Below are 20,583 nucleotides of genomic sequence, written 5' to 3' on the forward strand. Positions count from 1 at the left end.
AAGACTGTAGGTGCTTTGATGATACAAAGAAACTTGTAAGCAGAGCCCAGGAGATTCCCTCTATTCTGCTATTTGCAGTTTCCTCTTGGTCAAGAGCAGCTGCAGGTTATTCCATGCAACCCCCTGTGCTTTCAATGGACGTTTGCACTCCAGTTCCCAGGGTACAAGTGAAAATCAGCATTAAAAGAGAGCTTTGCTGCCAGCCTGGGCAGAAAAGGACTGACATCATTAGCCAAATATATCCCAGCTTTTCTTTGTCAGAGTCAGGGATGGAAACTTGGAGCCATCAAAGTTTGTACTGGAGAAAGTTATACTAAAATTTATATTACGCCATAACATTGACATATCTGAGGTCTGCTTTTGTTTATGGTTATGGGTATTCATGTTTTATTTTCTAGCACCCTGTATCTTCTTAAGCTTCATCCAAACTGTTATAACTATGGGATATTCTAAGAAAGTTAATTACTCCTATCTAACTTCTCAGTGTCTTCATGTCCAAACTTCATCTTTACAAAGAAAGGCCTCACAGCCCTTAAATACCTTCTATTCAAGATTTCACAGATCACTTCTCTCCCACAGGAAGTTAAATAGAGGCTCTTGAGGCAAATATGACAGCAGAGTATGTAGGAAAACAATCTGTCAATTATTCATGTATTTTTAACTGTCAGTAGTTTGGTACTGCAAGTGGAAAAAAAAGGAGGAGAGCTGAGAGAGTAATGAGCCATTTTTCTTAAAGATCACCAGTAAATGCTCTGCTGGCCACAAAGAACCTCAATTAAGAGAATACTGACATCGATAATTAATGAGCTATTTAAAATGAGCAAATTAGAGTACACTTTACCTGCTCTATCACCTGTGGGTGAGATTTTGTAAAATGTAATTCACAGGTACTCTACTTGGGCAGAAATAAAACATTTCATTCATTTCAAATTTTCACTGTCACAGAACGGTTGCTCAGATATCAAATCACACCTCATAGCACATCTTAATTAGAGAGATGAAAGAAAACAGAACTTCTTCTGTAGGGATAGAATGAGAACTGATTGAGATTTTACCTTTAGCTTAGACCTAGGTTAAGATGGTAGCAGAACAGCCGTTATTATTTTTGATTTCAAGAAACAACGTGATTCAAGAAAAGACTTGAAAAGCATGTGTTTAAATCCCTTCCAATCCCAACACTTACTTAAGAACATGTTTAAAGAAAACACGTGTATTTAAATACTATCTTGAACTGGATTTCCTCTTCATTCTGAAAAATCCCATGTGCCTTATTCACCAGCAGTAGATTTTATAAAATGGAAAAAAATAAAGCAATTTGAATTATTATGGCAAATACTCAGGAAATGCACCATTACAGTTCTAGCTTACTGTTGGTATTTGTAAATAAAATTGTGCTCACACTGTGACTTTCACCCCTGCGGCTGCATTTTTCTCTTCTTCGACCAAAGAATGCCAGTGAGGAGTTTTACTCTGAATTCTTATTTTCTCCCATGAGTGTGTGGACTTTCCTTGTTACTTGACTGAAACACCTGAATACATTTCCTTTAATATTTATCTATTTTTCTTTCTTTTTTCCCCCTTTGGCTCCATATACCCATGTCATGTTTTTTACTGATAACCTTGCCGCCTTGCCAAAAAACACAAGAACTTCCCATTTGGTTTGGTTTGCTAGTCCCCTGAACAGCATGAGCAAAAATTGCAAGTAATTCTGTGGAAAACGTGTGCTTAAACCCCAAGTATGAGGTGAAATATGAGGAGCTATATATTCAGAACAGCAGGAAAGAAAAAAAGAAAAAAGAAGGCACACTGTGTTACAAACCCCTTTTTGCTGAGTTATCCAGCTCATTTTAACACCAGCCCAGGACTGTAGAGGTGAAACAACGATACACCTTGTCTGATGTGCAACACTAAGTTAAAATCAAACCTTGTTGCTTCTTCAACAATGCTGAAACTTCCACCTACTAAGATTAACAATGCAGCTCAGTGTTCATCATTGTCATTTTAATATTGCACTAGAAAAGATGGAATTGCCATATGGTGGAATTATCATGTCAGACATCTGTTACCTCCCCCTTATGGAGAAAAAAAGCACTTCAATCTATTCACAGACTATGCAAGCTGATAGGTATTGTTTATATATAAAAATATTTATTATACAAAGATGTTAAGTGTAGGATTAACTTAATTGTAGGATTTTCTTTAGAGGCTTACTTTAAGTATAACACTAAAAGCATAGATAATGTTCTCTACTTCTGTGTGGACTGCACACTACAACAGCTATTGCAAAAGTTTGAATACTAAAGTCAGTTAAGATTGCAGAGGAGGCACTGTCTCAACAGATTCTCAAAGCTTTTCAAACAGTTGACTGAAAACATTGGGCTGATCTCAGCCATTTACAGATTTACGCCTAATTAGATGAATATAGCACACACAAACCACTTTTCAAACACTGGTCTTATTTGGATTTCTATTTTGAATCTTTTTTTTTTTTTTTTTCTTTAAATTTGCCTGTGCTTAACAATAAGGAATAATAACTAAAAAAAAAAAACAAACAAAAAAAAAACCAAGCACACAGAAATAGGTTTGAACAGAAGTTTTTCTATTCTTTCATTCTTGGCATGCTGCTGAAAAAATTGAAAAACTATTTTGGCTCATCAAAAATTATTCTTCTATCAATCATTGAGGAAGGCAATGACCACATCCTGACCCCTTCTCTCCTGCATACGGTTTTAACCATGACTGTCACTTCATAAGGAAATTACTACAACTGCTTTTATGCCTCATTTAACTATAATATTTGGCCATTTTGATCACTTTAGAAAATATTATTTATAAGACTATTCCTGTGTATGGTTGCACAAGATACCACCACCCACCCCAGGGAGAAGAAACATTAATGTCGTTATAAGGGAAATATTTTAAGTGTTCATGCTATCCTAGTTGCAATTGGATATCATCTCACCATAAAAATGTAGTGAAAAAATTATATTTATACAGTCAAATACATATGCAAATACTTAATTTTTAGAAGGCAACACATATCTAGCTACCACTGCCATCCTACACTGTGGGATATGAAGGTATTGATAATGCTTTGGTATGGATTAGATAAGTTAATTACCAAGTCCATCACACCTACAGAAAATTTATTCAGACTGTCATATTCAATACCTCTGGAGCCTGGAATTAAGCAACTAAGTCTTCGTATTAATGTAAGGAATTATCAGCTTTCCTGAATGCATTAAGTCTAGATGAATGTCCCTAAAGCATTCAGTAAAATTTCCAGACACTTAATTTTAGTGAATTTGTGGCCTCATGAAAAGTGGAGACAGGATCTACACTCATTTTTCCAAAATATGACCTGAAATAGACATAAAGAAGGGGGAATATTTCTCTTTGGAATACATTAATGCTAGCACATTTGTGAAAATCACAAGAGAATCTGGATGGGAAGAGAAAAGCAAATGATCTGTTATTCAACAGAATAAGCTGTGGCTACATGGACTTCAGAGCCTCACTTGTGCTGTTCCCAGCATCCTCACAGCATCACTCAGTACACATAATGATGTCCTGCTTTAAAAACCTGAAAATAATATGCAAGTGTCATTTGAGATATGTCTAAGTCCATTTGTTGTAACCTCATCCTTTTTTTTTTTTAAATCATAAAAATGTCAGGATCTTCTCTATATTTACAGTGTTATGCTGGGAGCTGAGAAAAGCCTGCAAGTGGATGGACATTTCAAAAGCTCTGTCAACCTCTTCAGTCTCTCTTCTCAACAGGATCCGCCCACAAAGCCCCAAACATTTAGTATGTGGCTGGATTTAAAGACCTAGCAAGATAGCACAGAACACTGCACCTTCCAGTGTTTTGTTCCTTCCACAAGCCTCTTTCCGCCAGCACATGAAGGAATGTCAGCACCATGGAATCTCTTCATCAGGGCTTCCTCCCCCATGGTTTCTGCTCTTTCCAGAACTACTTCTACCTGCTACATGTTCTCCCAAAACCTGGTACTTGCGCCACTGTGTTTTTAGATACAGACACAGTATGGAGCAATGATGTGTCTGAACACATCAAAGCCAGGAATGGATTTGATCCTCAGCCCATCATCATCTCACAGAAGGGAAGTGCTCGGTTATTTATTAATGGAGAGGAACTGGAGGAAGATGGTATCATTTCCCCTAGGTCAGAATATATAAACCTATTTGATTTCTGTTCAGTTGGTGAATATATCATCAGATGTTCTGGAGTGGACTTTACAAAATTGGTTCCTATTTCTCATCCCATGCTCCTGTGCAATTCTAAGAGAGAGTGGTATAATTGGATCCAAGGAAAAATTTCAGTTCTTCTCTTCCTTTATGCAAATATCCCTGCCCATCATTTATGTTCCCTCTTTGAAGAAACTGACAAGTTCCATAGTTTTCTTCTTTAAGTCCATTTGGAGACTTTACTGTTTCCCTTCACATTAAAAAAATTCCAGTCTAACTCTTCATCTGGCTTTTAAAAATGTGGTTTTGTGTGTGTGTGTGTATAAATACGTGTGTGTCATTGCAAAACCATACTGCAAAAGAGACATTTCAACAGAGGTTCATTAAGTGAAAGGAAAACTATGCAAAGAAATAAACACTGCATGCAAAATTATTCATAACAGAATTGCAGATGTTCTAGGCAAAGAGCTTTAAGACATAACTATTAGGAAGTATCTAACTCTGAAGTAATGTCAGCATATAAACAAAACATAAGTTTCAGCTGTTCAAATCAACTGTTGATTACTAAATGAAAACAAATATTTAAAGACAAGTTCTAGCTAACAGATTAAATTAAATAAATCAATAAATCACAAAGTGCTTATTAAGTTATTCAAGACAGACATAGGATGGTGATACTACCCACAGGGGGGGAAAAAAAGGGTTTTGAAGAAACCTTCTCTACTAATTTATCAATTGAAAGTTCCAGGAATTGTTTGATGAGAGAAAATGATCTGCAGTCTATGAAGCAGGCATGCCTGTGAATGAAGATTTGGTCTTAGTAACTGTAAGTGAGCAGAAATCTTTCTCACATTGCTGTCACAGTTGTGTTTGGAGGAAATTTTCAGTATATAATACAGTTGTATCACCTACATTTTAACGAGCTCTGATACATGCTTGATGTTCAACAGAACATCACACGACAGACTCTTGTAGTCAGGTCCTTGCCAGCCACACATAAAAGCAGGTTGAACACTGCAACTTGCAGCAATTAGCCTGATTAATTAGATCTAGAAAGAAAATTCATCTCCCAGCGGTTCCATGTGCAGTGGAAACTCTTGGAATCCACTGGCTGGCTGCAGCAGCAGAACTGTCACTGCTGCAGTGCACTGGGGGGCTGCAAGGGTGGCAGCACTTTGAAGCTTTATCAGGGCAGGGTGCCTGCTCTGGGCTCTCACCACTGAGAGAGGAAGGTCACACCCTGAGTCAATTTGCTTTTCTTTCCCTTGGCTCTCAGGAATCACAACAAAAAGAAATAGAATGTATTATTTTATGCTTTCTGAAAGGAAATTGTGTGAGCCAAGCTTGTAAAACACACACTACTTCAATCATAAAAATGCACCAAAGGAAGTAGTTAACGAGATCTTCAGGCTTAGCACGGCTCCACAAAAGTGATAAGGGGACTGAACGACTCTCGCTTCCTTTTCATGGGAGAACAGAAGCTCTGAGACACAATACAAGGATTTCTATCGTTCAAGGCTACTGAGAATCAGTGACTGTAACACACCCAGCCTTTTCAGCCACCCCAAATGCAGACAAGTGCATTACAGCCATGTGACTGTACAGTTAAGGGTCACCAGCTCAGCGACAGCCCCTTGTTCCACCTGGGTGAAACAATCCAATTTCCATGTAATCCTAATGTTTATTTAGGCAGGCACTGAGAAGGAACAGTGGAAGGCACAGAGTATGAGACAGAACCAAGAATTGCTTCATGTGAAGACCTTTCCTAAGGAAAGAGGTTGACACAAAGAGCTGTAACTGCAAGGGAAATATTTCTTCAACAACAAATCACTGCCAAAATTTGGGTGTGCCTTTGCTCAGCAACAGCATGATGCTGTCCCATGTTACGCAAAGGGATGGTTTAGAAATATTACTGTCCTTACTAGGTAGGAGTAAAGAAAGTCAGCATGCTATGAAAAAACACTGGTACCAAGTTATGTTCACTCTACTAAATTTCACTGTATTTAAAAATGATAATGTGTCAGAATTTGAGACTGGATAAAACCAATCTGGGTTTAAAACCCCCATAATATAGCAAATTGTAATAGATGAACTTGGTCATTTAAACATGAAAGAACAAAATTAAAGCAGCAAGTGGCCTGAGATCTTTTTCTGCTAAATTGAACTTAAAAAGAATTTTTATGTGCAGCCAATTAATCAGCAATTTATGCAAGCATCTTGACATTCTTTGGATTACTAATACTGCTCTAATTTAATTTAAAAGCAGATTTTTTTTCTCTGTTTGTACACACCATAGGGGGTAGTTTCAAAGCAGTACTCAAGGTTTTAGACATATCCCACTGGCTGAATGGAAAATCTGTAGTTTGGCTCCCTTTTGGAGGGGCTGGAAACCCATCCCGCCTGGATGGTGCCTCTTGAAGTTCATCCACAACAGAGCTACAGCCAAACCAGAAGTCTTTTCTGGATTGTGCAGTGAAGTAGGAATGAAGTAACATTGCTGATGATATTCAGTTGTTTCTGTGCCTGTGTTTTTCCATGCAACTGGTTAAGATTTGCCTTTGGTGCTCCACTGTGCTCCAAAGAGCCTCTAAGAATCATTCCTCTAATAAATGCCAACAACAACAAGCAGCAAATCTTATCCTCTGAACTTGACACAATTAAGGATACTGTTAGAATATTTATATATGAAAGTGTCATAGGATAAGATTTTTGAAAACATTGACGGAATATAGAAACATTAATTAGTCTGAGGAACTTTTGAGAAACTTGTCCTAAGCACACACATACACTTTGTTTTTCTTTTTCATCTTTGCTTTTTAAACACAAAGTAGGAGAAGACTTATCTCTGGAATATGCAACAGGAGACCACAATGGGCACCAGAACTGACACAATTTAGCTTCTCTGGGAGCTTAATATGCTGAACCAGATTTGACTGAATTTATCAAGGAATGCAATATTTATTAAGAGATGAGATCCATGAGATCCTATAAGTCAGACTTGAAAACAACAAACCAATGAGCCAGTTCAAGAGGCAATTGTACTGAATAGTGATTTTCTAAAGGCCACCCTATTTACACAACTTCAGTAGTCCAGCTGAAAAGCCAATAATCAATATGCAAATATTTTGCAGTAGAATAGGAAAATCACATGTGATCAGGTAGCAAATATTAAAACAAAGATAGAGAAGTTTAATGTTCACTGTATCCTCTTTTCAATTTTTTTGACATCTTGAGTGTGAGTGATGTTGACAATTATGTTTTAAAACAATTAATCAATAATCACTAGAAGAATCTTAAAATTCTTAATATATTTTAAACAAAAAAAAACCTCTAAGGAAAAGTGCATAGGTTTCATGAACCTGGTTAAATTTCTCTCTACCTAAAATTGAAATGTGTGCTCTTCCAACTGAGATTTGTCCTGAACACTCATATTTCCCAGGATCTGTCATCTATGGGACATATCCAAGTGCTGAGCTCTGGGATACTGGAAGCTGTGGCATTCACTTTACACCAGTGAGCATCTGTTGAGTCAAATCCTTGTGATTTATCAGAGCCCTGGGGAAGAGCTTTGCCTGCTGGGGCTGATGAACTTTGGACAAGCTGGTGTGACATGGAGGGAAAGAAGTGGCAACAGATGCATTAAAAAACCACAATGCCTGTGCATAGAAGCAGGACTTAGTAAACCATACAGTATATAATTTTAAACCAAAATGCATAGAAAAAGCTCATCTTTCTATTAATGTTATCTTTGTTCATTTAACGATCAGTGTGTCTCCATAAAACATGCTCTCATTTACTGCCCTGCACAGAGGTCATGTGTTCAACTATCATTCTTAAAATTGAACTCTTTCCACAGATAACTACTGTGTTTTCGCCAGTGCTTGTTTTTATTTGGCAGGTAAAGTCTCTGAGCCAAGCCTGTCATTGTCACTGCTACAATGAATGCCATTAAAATCGGCTGCTTGAATATATGTAAGGAAACATACCCTTCACCTGATGTATGCCCTCCAGGGCAACTGACCAAATCTCAGTTCATTGATTTAGTTCTGCCTGGCCAAAAATCAGTGCTTATTGTTCCCCAACATATAATCATCTCACAGTATATAGCAATTGCTGGCTAAGTGGCTTAGTGTTATTGATAAGAACTCACCCTGATGAGATCAAAGAGGACTGCCAGAGTATGTTATGGAAAATAAAAAAAGCTATTTTGCACACAATTTTCAGAAGCAGTTTCCAGTGCGTGAGAGTAGAGGCTGCTCTGTGGATAGGCTGTCATAATCAAATCCTTAGAAAGGGATGAGAAATGAGCATATTATTCTTGATTTACTATCACTTCATTTATGATTTCCAGTTAATAGAGATTCACAAAGCTGTGCCAAAGAGATACTAAAGGCCTGATTGGACTTTCCTAATTCAAGCAAAACCCATTCTCTAAGTCCTTTTGAAGCCTTTCAGGCTTCTGCCAACTCTTGCAATTTTTATTGCAAGCCTTGCAGTACTCAGTGTTTAGCTTAACAGTTCAGCTCCTGGAGTTCTACAACATGAGAATGTTTATTTTCAGTTTTAGAAGATGTTTATCACCTTCATGACCGAATAGAAAAAACTTGTAAATTAGACCTTTTTTTAAGTGTTAAAAATAAAAGACAAAAAGAAGGAAAAACTTAACTATTGTATCATTTTGCTGAGTAACTTCATAAAAAGTGATATTCTTAGACCAAATTAATGATTTCTGAGTCTAAGTGCATACCTAAGGCTCCCTAAAAGTTTGCAAGACATATTTTCATTTAACACAAGCCCTGTTCTTGCAAAAAATTAAGCTGGGGGGTTTCTTTCCATGTTCATAAAGGTATGCAAAATGTTGAGCCTTCTCCCATGCAGTATGAGGGGAGCAAAGTACCTCTCCTGCAATCCTCAGCTCCTGTGCCAGTGGCCAAGGCTTCCCCCAGGTGTCAAGGATAAACTGAGAAGCAGAGGAAACATCTCACTGACCACCCAGCTGGTGCCAATTTTGCACCAACTGCTTGACCAGGCAGCCCAGTTCTTAAATTTAGCTTTGTGGTGATCCTACAGCTGTCTAAAAAGCCTGTAAAAAAACCCCACCACAACACAGGGCAGTAAAGTGTCCCTCCTACGATGGCTGCAAATCTGTCCACTTGTCTGTCAACACTGAAACAACACAATGCTTGCTTTATTACCCTCTTCCTCCCATCTCTTGATTGCCTCTTTTTTCCCTCCTCCTTACCTGATACCTTTTGCTTATCCTAATAGATACTGGGGGCAGGGACTTTAACTTCCTCTGTGTTTACCCAGTGCCTTGCATGGAGGCTGACAGCTTGAATGCCATTATAATCAAAGGGGGAGGATTTAAGGCACTAAGGAAAACCAGGCATTCACCTACTATTGACATTCATGAAGCTCTGAGTATCTTTGAAAAATCTACATTTTCCAGTGCAATAATTAAGATGTCTGTCATCACCAAAACATCCATTGTTAAAATACTTCCAAGTTGGAAAAACCTTCATTTAGAGTCTTCAGCAAAAATCATTTCTTTCTCAGAAGCACTGAGACCTCCTTCATCTAAAATCATGCACAGCAGTATTCAACATACTTTCTGGAAGTCCCATGTGTATCTTGCATCACATACTGTTTTTGTTAATATCTGTGAAGGAGCAGAGACTCTGTCAATTAAACATTGTAGGTTGTTTTAAAAGAACCTTTCCTATAAATAGATTTAAATGATCTTCTTTAAGTATTGAAATCTTTAATTGAATTGAATACCTCTGCAAATGGAGCAAACAATCTCTGACTGATTAGATCCTTTGCTTCTATTCTATTTCAGCCATGCACTGGTTTGCAGTAATGTAGGGTTTTTTCATTAGCAATTGCTGTTCAGCTGCATATTTTCCTCAATAACCTAATTAATGCTGCAGAGGTAACTTCTCTTCTTGTGCACTACCGTATGTCAATGTAGTTGACACCACTGCAGAGGTTATAGATAAGCAAAAATCAGAAAAAAAAAAAAAAAAGTAAAGGACAAAAATGAAAGAGAATGAAGAAGTGAAAGGTAGATTTTTTTTTTTCATGAGATGGTGAGTGTCATCATCTCCAGTGACATCAAGGTGGAAATTGATTACTCAGCACCCTACAGGACAGAACCATGGGAGCCCTATGGGTCACAAGTTCAGAAATTATTACATGCAGGTAGAATGAAAACCAGATATGAATGAAGAGAAGAAATTATGTCCCTAAGGCGATAGGGGATATGTCCCTAGTAGCTTCCTAGGTTTTTTGCATGAATAGTAGAACATCCTGCTGACAAATTTCAGCTCTGACTTTGGGAGGTTATCAATCTCTTTAAATCAAATCATGGCCCTGATTTGCACTGTCTTCCAGTGCAGTCCCTGACTAATTAAGTGTATGAAATGACACACAGAGATTCTACCAGGCAGGACATTTAGACATACATGGAGTCAAGAATGCTCATTTATACACTCAGGATGCCCCAAGTGTTACAGTGATGTTACCATGGAATGTTTTCCTCATAAATGTTGCTTTTAGGCTCCTAAATCAGAAGTTTCTCATCAGATACATGAAATCCTTGCTCCAGCCAGTCTAACAGGTAAGAGAGGCTAAACAAAATCTTCACCCTCAGAATTTGGTTTGCAGAGATGCTCTGCACCTCTGTCTGCTCCTGGAGCCTGCTGGAAGCTCCTCATAGTGAGCTATCAAAGAGCTGATGGTATTTTGGCATAGCCACTTCAGCCAGAAAGGGATGAGGAAATGACACAACTGCCTTGAGGTCACTCAGCCCCAGTGGTAGTGAGCTACTCTAAATAATTGAGTAGATGTTCTAATAGAGTCAAAAAGGGCCACATCTTATTCCACATCCTAGAAACAGATCAGCTTTGGAAGATCATTTTGCCCTAATTGTCTTGTTTTCCCTCTTCAGAGAGACTTACACCTCACCAGAGCTGTTAGCTTAAGAAAATTTTCTTCCAAAAGTATCCCATTGGAACAGCTCAAAAAGAAAATTTTTAATGGCTAAACATGGAAATAATGTGCAAATTATACTGGGGAATACTCCCAGAAACTGAGGACAACTGGCAAAGCAATTATACTAGTAAATTCCTGCTGCCTACAGATCATGCAAGGTGCCAACTGAAAATGGGCCTTGTCACATTTTTCCTCCAAAATTGTGCCTGAGAGTTAAATGAGACAGTGGCAGAGGCAAACAGTATGCTGGGAACTGACAGTGGACAGCTTAACTTTGTTAAATTTTAATTTAGTAACATTAATTTAGCCCAAATTATTCTACGTCATGAGGGTGTTCTACAGTTTTAGAGACTATCAGTAAATTTGGTGAAGTCTTAGATTTTATTGCTGCAAATACTGAGGATAAGAGTGCAAGATACAATTTAAAACAGAATTAAGAACAAAAAATATATTGCTATTTATTAAAACTCTGTAACTCACTATGATAATTATTAAAATCTTCTTCAATCTGCAAGTCAAAATGGTTTTTTTAATGATAATTTTTAACTTAAACGTACTGCTTCAAGTTTGTTAAATAACAATTTTTACTTTTGCTTTACTGCAGTGCTTGTTCCATAGTACAAAGCATACAAAGCTACTACAGACAGAAAAGCTGAAGTATCAAGTTTGATGTCCTGATTCATTCTGTGACTCGAGTTTTTACACAGAAAACAGACAACCTGACCCCAGCCTCTGTCTAATCTGCCTGTGTTTGATTCTTGAGAAAATGAACCTTATTAATTTCTTATTCATTTATTCATGTGCTTATCAGGATGAGCACATCCTGACCCTCCCTCATGATGCTTTCTGTGTTCCTTGTCCTACTTCTGGATCTCAGGAGTGTAGCTGCCTGTCATGGCTTGGTGGCACAGTGGGCACACAAACAAGCCTGTGAACCAAAATAACATAAGAATAGCTTTTAGCAGTGTATCTTTTTTTTTTTTTTTTCTTGGTTTGGTTGAGGGTTTTTGTTTGGTTTGGGGTTTTTGTTTTGTTTTGTGTTTTTTTTTTTTTTTTTTGGTTTTTTTTTTTTTTTTTTTTTTTTTTTTAAAGAAAGAATAAATATATAAGAATCTTCCTCACCATAGGAACATCTTGATAAGTTTTAGTTTTTTAAAGCACAATGTCTGACTGCTGTTACTCAGGGTATACAGAAGCTGAAGGTCCTTGATTCACTCACCTGTTTTTCTCCTCCCCTTTCCCAATAGTTAAATTTCCACAATATTATACAGTGATCCTGACAAAACCTGAAAGCAACTAAATATATCGCCAAATTAATGAGTTGCAAATAACCTCAACAAACACTAAACAATAGCCCATGACTTGGAGGCTGTCTCTCATGGTGCAGAGTGTTCTTAATTCCCTCTGCTGCCACTGCCTCTTATGAGGAGTACTGCCAGAGAAGATGATCAATCGTGAGACTAGAGAAAGTGCTAATTCCCTCTTTTCAAGCCTCTTGCAACTTTTTGTCTTCACACCTCCTTCCTGTTCTCTCTTAAAACTGGGTCTCTTTTCTCTATCTCATGGATAAAGCCACCACTTCATTTCATTATCTCTAATTCCAGACATCCTGGATTCCTACACTGAAAGTAATCAATGTAAGCCATCAAAGGAAGAAAGGGTATTTAAAAATATGCACCACTATGAAGATGGATGAAAAAGCAATATTACTCAGCACCAGAACAATCTGAACTGGCAAGTCTGCCAAATTTAGAAGAAAAGCAAAGCCCCTACTTTCCTTCAAAATGCTGATGAGCATCACACCCATGAGCCATGTATGGTACAGAACATTCAACTGTAACTCGTGCATTTCTTAAACCAGAACCATTTCATCTGCCACCAAATGTGACAAAGGAAGCCGCATTCAGAGGTGCAGAGATAACTGCAAAAGGCGAGGAAGCCGACTAACCTGACCAATGGGTTCTTTGGTCGGAGCCTTTCCTCTTCTGGCGGTGCTTGTGGCCAAGGTGGTGGTTGTTTCCATGACTGACGTGGACATCTCCGACTGCATCGCGGTGGCTGTGGACTCGGTTGTCATAGAGGAAGGCACTTCACCAACAAGTCTCACATTTCCTTCTATCACGATGTTGGCATCATTTTCTGCTGCCATATTCAGAACTTTCAAGCCATTGTAGTAAAGACCAGAGAGCTGGCCTTGGAAAGGGTGGCCACGTTCCTTGCCTCCAATTTTTATGGTTGCTTGGCTATTGAAGATTGTGAGCTGACGCCCTGTGAAGATAATATTATATACATGCAAAAATGTTGACTGTGAACGCTGTACTCTACACGAGTGATAACAGATTGTCATGGGGTGAAAAATGAGAGCAATAAACTATAAGAAAAGGATTTGACTCATAATTCATTGCTTTTTAATGAGGTGTCCATGAAATGCATAAATTTTGAGAGCGTTTGCATTTTTCTTAATTTGCGACGTTTTGGGATTTATATGTTTTTTGCTAAAAGGCCAATCAAATATATTTGCAAATGTGCTTGGCACTACAAGATACACCCCTCTCCCTTTTACCTGAAAGCAGTGTTAACCTTTTGGTGTGTCTCAAGATGCCAGGTTTTCTAATGCCTTAAGATAACTTTTTCTTCAAGTCCGACAACATTTAAAAGTTTTTTTTTTTCCACGCAATGCATCACAGAGCCTATAGCTTTATGTAAAAGTGAGTTTATGTATGTATAGACATATCAAAATATGTATATACACACAAAGTTTATATATATGTCATCAAGTCACTAGTTCAAGTGAATTTTAAAGAATTTATGCAGTAATCAGTTGTGTCTCTATATAAGTGAATGTTTACATTTTTAATTAAATATTTTCTTTTTTATTTAAATGTTTTATTTCCCTTCAACATACACACTGAAAAGAAACACATGGTTCACACTGAGTATCTCAGAGGCAGATTAAAAAATAGATGTCTGATTGGCTTTCAGCAAGGCTATCAATTAAAATAAAAGATTTTAGATGTAAAAGCGGCTTCAGAAATGATAAACATACCGATGGAGAAATCATGGCACATTTCCATTAAACAGAGAAATCCTCAGCAACAGTACCACTCTTAGTAAATGGAATAGTCACTTTAGTGACTATTTAGTTTCTGCTCACAAAAAGCATGCACACAACTTTAAGTTCTGTTTTAATTAGTGTTTGTTCCAAAATCCCCTTAGAAGGTTGCAAACGTTAAAGGGACTTCATTTTGATTGGCAATTCATATTGCCCACTATTTAAGATACCTACAGTTTAAACAAATTTTTTTCAGGACCATAATGAAGATATCATAACTACAGATATTTTTAGTTAATAATTTAGATGCTGGAACATGTAATATAATCTATGAATGATTTATAATTTTTGGTTAATGTTTGCTATGAGTACCTTCATAGATTGAGTTAGTGGATTATATTTAACAGTCCCTTTAACCTTAAGTTAACAGGGTAAGATTATTAAACAGCTGGTACTTCTAGAAATGTATAGAAATTATTATACAAGGTATGCAAATATTACTCTATATTTTACTTTTTAAAATTTGTTTTAATTTAGTTTTACTGAAATTTATTTTTTATGTTTATTAGTGTTACAATGAAGCACTACTTGGTTATGTTCAAATTATTTTTTTATTTGAAGTTTTAATCAATGTTTTTTACCTTTGTCGAGTAGCCATTCATCAACTACTCGACCAAGTCGATATGGAATTCGCTGTCTAGCAATCGCCAGGCGCTCGTTATCATTGTTTCCTTTAAAGTTTAAAGAGACATTTCATTGGTTAAAATCTGTAAGGTCAAAGGTTAAAAGTTAATACTTAAAGCTTGAGCTATACAGTTGCCACATGATTTTTTGAAATTTGGAATTTTAAAAAGTGCTACCTAGAACATTTCATGGTTCAGACTTTTCATTCATTCATTTATTTTATTTTAGCAAACAAAATTATTCCTATGTTAATTGAAAATTAGAAATCTGCATTTGAGCTAGGTTATTAAACTTATGTTATAGACAGACCCAAAAAACAAATTTAAACATCATCGAATGGCTTTACAAAAAAATGATAGTTGACCTCAGGGTTTTGTCTTTTTTGATGTTTCTTATTAACTAGTTAAACATGTTCAGGTGAAACAGGTTTAAGTTTTCAAAAGACATCCAACCTCTCACTCCAGGTTAGTCATTTAAAGAAGAAGAACACAACTCTTAACCACCATCTAAGGCACACTTACTTCTTCTGTCTAATAATAGTCCTGCTGTAACTTATTCCTAAGCAGAAAAAATACACATTTCTTCGCTTCATTTAAATAAAATCCAGAGAATCGAATACATGGTACAGAACAGACCAGGGCATTCACAGCCTGTACATTCTCTTGACAATGTCTTGAAGGAACACCAAGGCTTTGACAAAAGTGACTTGCTGAAAGGTAGCCTGGTTCTGAAACGTGGAAGTGCTTTAAAATTTAGCAAGAGGCCATCTGTGGTGAGGTTTCACAAATTAAGAACTAACCAGAACCCAGCAATGCAAAGGACAAACTTGTCATATTTGCCAACTGTATCTATTCTCAGTCAGTGCAGAGATCTCTGACTTCTTTAACTAAAACAGTGAGATAAAATAAGGCTGGTACAGTCAGAAATATAGCAGATGAGGAATAATTAGAGAAACATTTTAAATATTTACTTGTAATTACAGTTTTTTGTGTTTGGGTGATATAGCTGTGATCCCTCAGAATACCACTTAGAAAGCTACTTAGCAGAATGGCAAAAACTAAATGTTTCCTTCAGTGTATAGGTTTTTGGTGGCAGCAGAGTTTTAGACCAACAGTATCTTTTTCTTTCATTGTATTGGTTCATACTACTAAAGAATCTGAGAGATAAAGAGAGCAAAATGAGTAGAAAGCAGTCATTCATAAATCATGTCCAAATACAAAGTCAATTCTTATTGGTTCCAACATGCATATTTTCTTTGACTTCAAAACCCACCAAACCAACCAAGAAACCAAGTCCTATATCTGCACTGGAAATGTAAGCACACACTACAATAAGCCTATATGGTGCTCAGAAAGTGATGTTCTTGAGCTAGAAGGATCCTACTGCTAACTGTCAAACAGAAATTTTACCCAAATTCAAGAGATCAGTGTTCCAGTTTGTCATAAAATTACAAGCCATGACAGGCTTGCAGGGAAGAATCAGTACAATAGTGCCCCAAAACTGCAAATTAAACCATAGTGGTTTTATCCAAAGATTTATTCTGCAGTGGTGAGAACTGCTATTTTCCATGTTTCATGCATCCCTCATTTGGTTTAGCATGGACATCATTCACCATGCCAGAAGCTGACCTATTTGCTTTTGAGGAGATGGCCTTTTCCTGCTTGCTCCCTTTCCAATATCAAATCATAAAATGGTTTGGGTTGGAAGGGACATTTAACGATCATTTATTCCAAACCTTCTGCTATGAGTAAAGACACCTTTCACTAGATCAGGTTGCTCCAAGCATATTTGACCTGACTTTGAGCCCTTCCAATGGTGGGGCATCCACAACTTCTTTGGACAACCACAGATGGTGGTCCCACAACTTAATAAGTAAATGTACTATGTGAATATCTAAATGTATGTCATATTAAAAAGCACATGAACATATATGAGTATATATATGTACACTTTGTTTCTATGTACATTTCTCTCAGCATTTAGATATATTTTCCATAAAATAGAACTGAAACTGAATATCAAACATTTTACTGAAACTTTCCCTTTTGTACTTCTCCACGAAAGTGAAAATTTAGAATTAAACACATCGCAACGCAACTACTGTGATTATGTGAGAATACAGAATTTTTTTTCCCTGTTATGATCTTTAATATTGCTTCTCTGCATCCTGGCCTTCTTTTCTTACAGCAAATATCCTGTGACTAACTGGAAATTTGAGAAGTACCAGAAAAAAAAGCCATAAGAAATGTCATGTGACCAACACAGGAACAAAAAAAAACCCCTTTAATTGCATGATCCTACATGTTTCTGTTCTGGATTTGTCAGAGGACAAATCATCAAGTTTGTCATCTTCCATCAAAAAATGTGTGTATGTATGTATACCTAACCAAGTGAACTAATAATTTATATTTTCTGACAGACAGTTACTTTTTAACATATTTAGCTTTACAATAAGATGTTTCGACAGTTTTTATTGAGGTTTTATCAACTGAGTCACTGAATAAGTGAGAGAACATCCTATTTCTAAAAGGTTTCCTAAACTTAGAGTAAATGAATCATGATTTTTAGTTAGTACTGCGTATCTTTATTTTTCAGTTATCTATATTTTTTTAAAAAATGGGGGAGTGGGTGAAATTCTTCTATGTGATTTATAAGAAAGGCTAAGTTTTTCAGAAGAGGGAATGTGGGCATAAGGAATGCATTAACATAATGGAAATAAGTCTCATGGATAGAGATCATCATTCACTCATCAGCTTCACACATGGTTACTCACTGGATGCCTTTCATGAACAAATGCTCTCTAGATCCCCAACGAACCAGGCAGATATTGCAAAGTGTTCACAGCTGCCTATATTGGGAAGGCATTAAACTGTGCTGTTCATTCCCCCAATAGGTGTCGATCAGGAACATGTGGTAAGAGGACCCCCTGCAGCCACTAAACTGGATCCTTAGTACTATTGCAACTCTCTGCTGTAATTCCATGACTAACACGGGATCTATCCTGGTCAAGGTCCACTCTCACTGCTCTGCAGCTGCTCTGGAACATCTCTATGGTGATCCTGGAAACTCCTCTGTGAATTAATAGCATACATTTAATCTTGGCCAGCTTACACATTTCTTTGAATTATTTCATTAAAACATACAATACATATGTATTTTGAGACTATTATAATGTGATTCTATCAATAAATTATGTTTTATACTAGCTGCAGCAGTCCTGCACCACTGGGAGCAAAATTCAAATGAAAAGCAAGGAAATAACAATTTGATTTGTAAAGGTCACACAAAAAATAATTGCTGATTACATTAGCCCATTCCTCATCAGAGGAAAAGTGCACTGTGAAATACATCTCAATTTGACACTACTACATTAGCTTAAATTCTTCTAGTGTATAATATGAATGGAAAGGCTAGGGGGAAATGGTGTGGAACTTATCTGGGTTTAGTTTCAAGGAGAACACATGGATTTAGTAATGATGAAACCAGTAGACACATAACAACTACATGAAAAAAATTATACATAGAATTGAAAATAACAGAAATTCCATTAAAAGCAACAAAAGTCCTATTTACTACATAATGAAAACCACTCATAGTTTCAATAACTGCTTCTTCCAAAACAAGCTGGTTTGGGTCAAACACTCAGCTACAACGAATCTGGATGGACCCAGTAAAGCTGTATGCATTTCGCTGATCTTATAATCTCATCCCCAGTGGAGAAATCATAAATACCACAGATGGTTTTCCTCACAAGTATTCAGTTCACGTTTCTCTACCTTCCTTTATTTATGCTTGTTTTTACCAATATGGTGAACCACAAGGAACTTCTTCAGCAAAAACACATCCAAAAAGGTTAATAAATTTTTTCATACTCTAAATAAACCTGTGGCTTTGAGATTTTATTCTGTTATGCATCTGAAAGATTAAGTGCTCTGGCAGGCATCCTTTCAATCGTAATTCATAAAAAAACCCCCGATGTGCCTAAACTTTAATTGTAGACAGCTATGTGACTATCCAGCATTACTCTTCTAGGTTATATGGCCAAGATTTCTTTGATTAAAAAAGCAGGGTGGAAATGATTCACTCAGGATGTGCACCATGACATTGTCTAACCTGATTGAATTCTAGATGGCTTCATTCTTCTGCCAAATAGACAATATTTTGTCACAACAGAGTGTTAATTCCATACCGGCAGAAAGGCTTCAAGGGAATAACAATAATTCCAAAGAATCAAGGTAAGCAGAGAGGAGCAGCAAAGGTCAGATCTTTGAGTCAGAGTTAAATCTTGTGTCACAACTGAGAAGAGGCAGTCCAAAAAAACTTTAATCATACCTTTATATCTATAGGTCAGCTGGGACAAACCAACTATGTGAACTTCACTAATATGTATTTTATCCCTCCTGATTTATTATATTGTCAGGGCTGGAGTGTAATTCTATTTTGTGCTCTGAAATAAAGGTGTCAGTTATTGATGTGAAATAGCAGCATCCTTGAAAAGGAATAAGTAAGAAGGTTGAAAATCGTGAGTCTGTGAAGAGCAACCTAGACTAGAGAATATTTTCTTTGAAACAAACCCTTTAACAGAATACAAATTCACATTGTTAGTCCCAGTGATCTGTTAGGGAAAGAAATAATGAAGTGATGAAATGAAGGTCTATCTCCATTTATAAACAACTCTCTCTCCCTAGTTTTGCTCATCGTGACCTTGACACTGCTCTTTCTGAATCATGACTCCCCTGACATCTGCTAGAGGAAGACAGAGACCCACATCATTCCTCCAGATGCAGTAAGGGATGAAATCTGACTGAAATATCAGTTGCATGGCATGTGAGAGGAAGCCACAGCAGCTGTGAGTGCGATATGGAGGCAAGAGTCCACAAACAGTTTCACATGGCCAGGAAATGAAATAACCAGCTCAGTAATGGCCCATACTAAAGTTCTTTCATATAATCTATTTCCATTATTGTGCACACATTCTTGGACTGGGTTGCATGGGGCAGAGAAGAGGTCCAAGTTCACCTCAGGAAGTTAGTAGGGAACACTGCTCTGACCTGTGTTTTGCTGCATGCCTACAGACTTGTCTAGCCAGTATTTGACCCAGGAGTGAGCTCTGGATGGATCAGATGAAGGTATATGTCCCTTTTCTGTTGCTGAAAGTTATCAGCTCTACTTGTGACAGTGAGTGGAGTGAGACACAGGAGGATGCAGTGGTCACTCTTGAAGATGTTGTATGAGGAGTTACATACCCAGAAGGCTGATTTGGGCCTCCTCCAGTGCTCAGAGGGAAGATACACACAGAATTGCAGAATGTGAATATTTTGAACAAACCTTACTGTCAGCTCAGTGAGAAGACAGAAGTGCAAAGAAACTAAAGTTAGAGAAAGAACCTGTAGCAAATAAGTAAGAGTGCAGCTCTTCAATGTCTTACCTTCTCAAGAAAATTTGACTTATAAAGACAGAAACCACTAAGAAGTACAATTCCTTCAAACTTTGAAGTGTCAAACCTGGCAAGTTCATACTAAATGACCATAATATAATATGACCGTTTACACCCTACAGGAACTCCCAAATTCCTTATAATGAATATTAAGTAACCAAAGAGACTATTTGCCCACCGAATGACTGATAGCAGTCTTCAGAGCAGAGTA

The 20,583-nt window shown here is 37.0% G+C and overlaps 1 protein-coding gene across 16 annotated transcripts in view; it reads right to left on the reverse strand.

The window, feature by feature from the left end:
* Window positions 1-20,583, reverse strand: part of NRXN1 (neurexin 1) — a 667,911-nt gene that overhangs the window by 79,709 nt on the left and 567,619 nt on the right. For 10 of the 16 annotated variants that reach the window (XM_066316355.1, XM_066316356.1, XM_066316360.1 and 7 more), the window contains 2 exons: window positions 14,893-14,982; window positions 13,148-13,467 (listed from right to left, as the gene is read on the reverse strand). In XM_066316355.1, the coding sequence (XP_066172452.1) occupies window positions 13,148-13,467; window positions 14,893-14,982 (410 nt within the window). The remainder of the gene's footprint in view (window positions 1-13,147; window positions 13,468-14,892; window positions 14,983-20,583) is intronic. The other 6 variants (XM_066316362.1, XM_066316361.1, XM_066316365.1 and 3 more) reach the window with 1 other exon arrangement.

The sequence above is a fragment of the Sylvia atricapilla genome, chromosome 3 (assembly GCF_009819655.1).
Source record: "Sylvia atricapilla isolate bSylAtr1 chromosome 3, bSylAtr1.pri, whole genome shotgun sequence".
Taxonomy (NCBI): Eukaryota; Metazoa; Chordata; class Aves; order Passeriformes; family Sylviidae; genus Sylvia; species Sylvia atricapilla.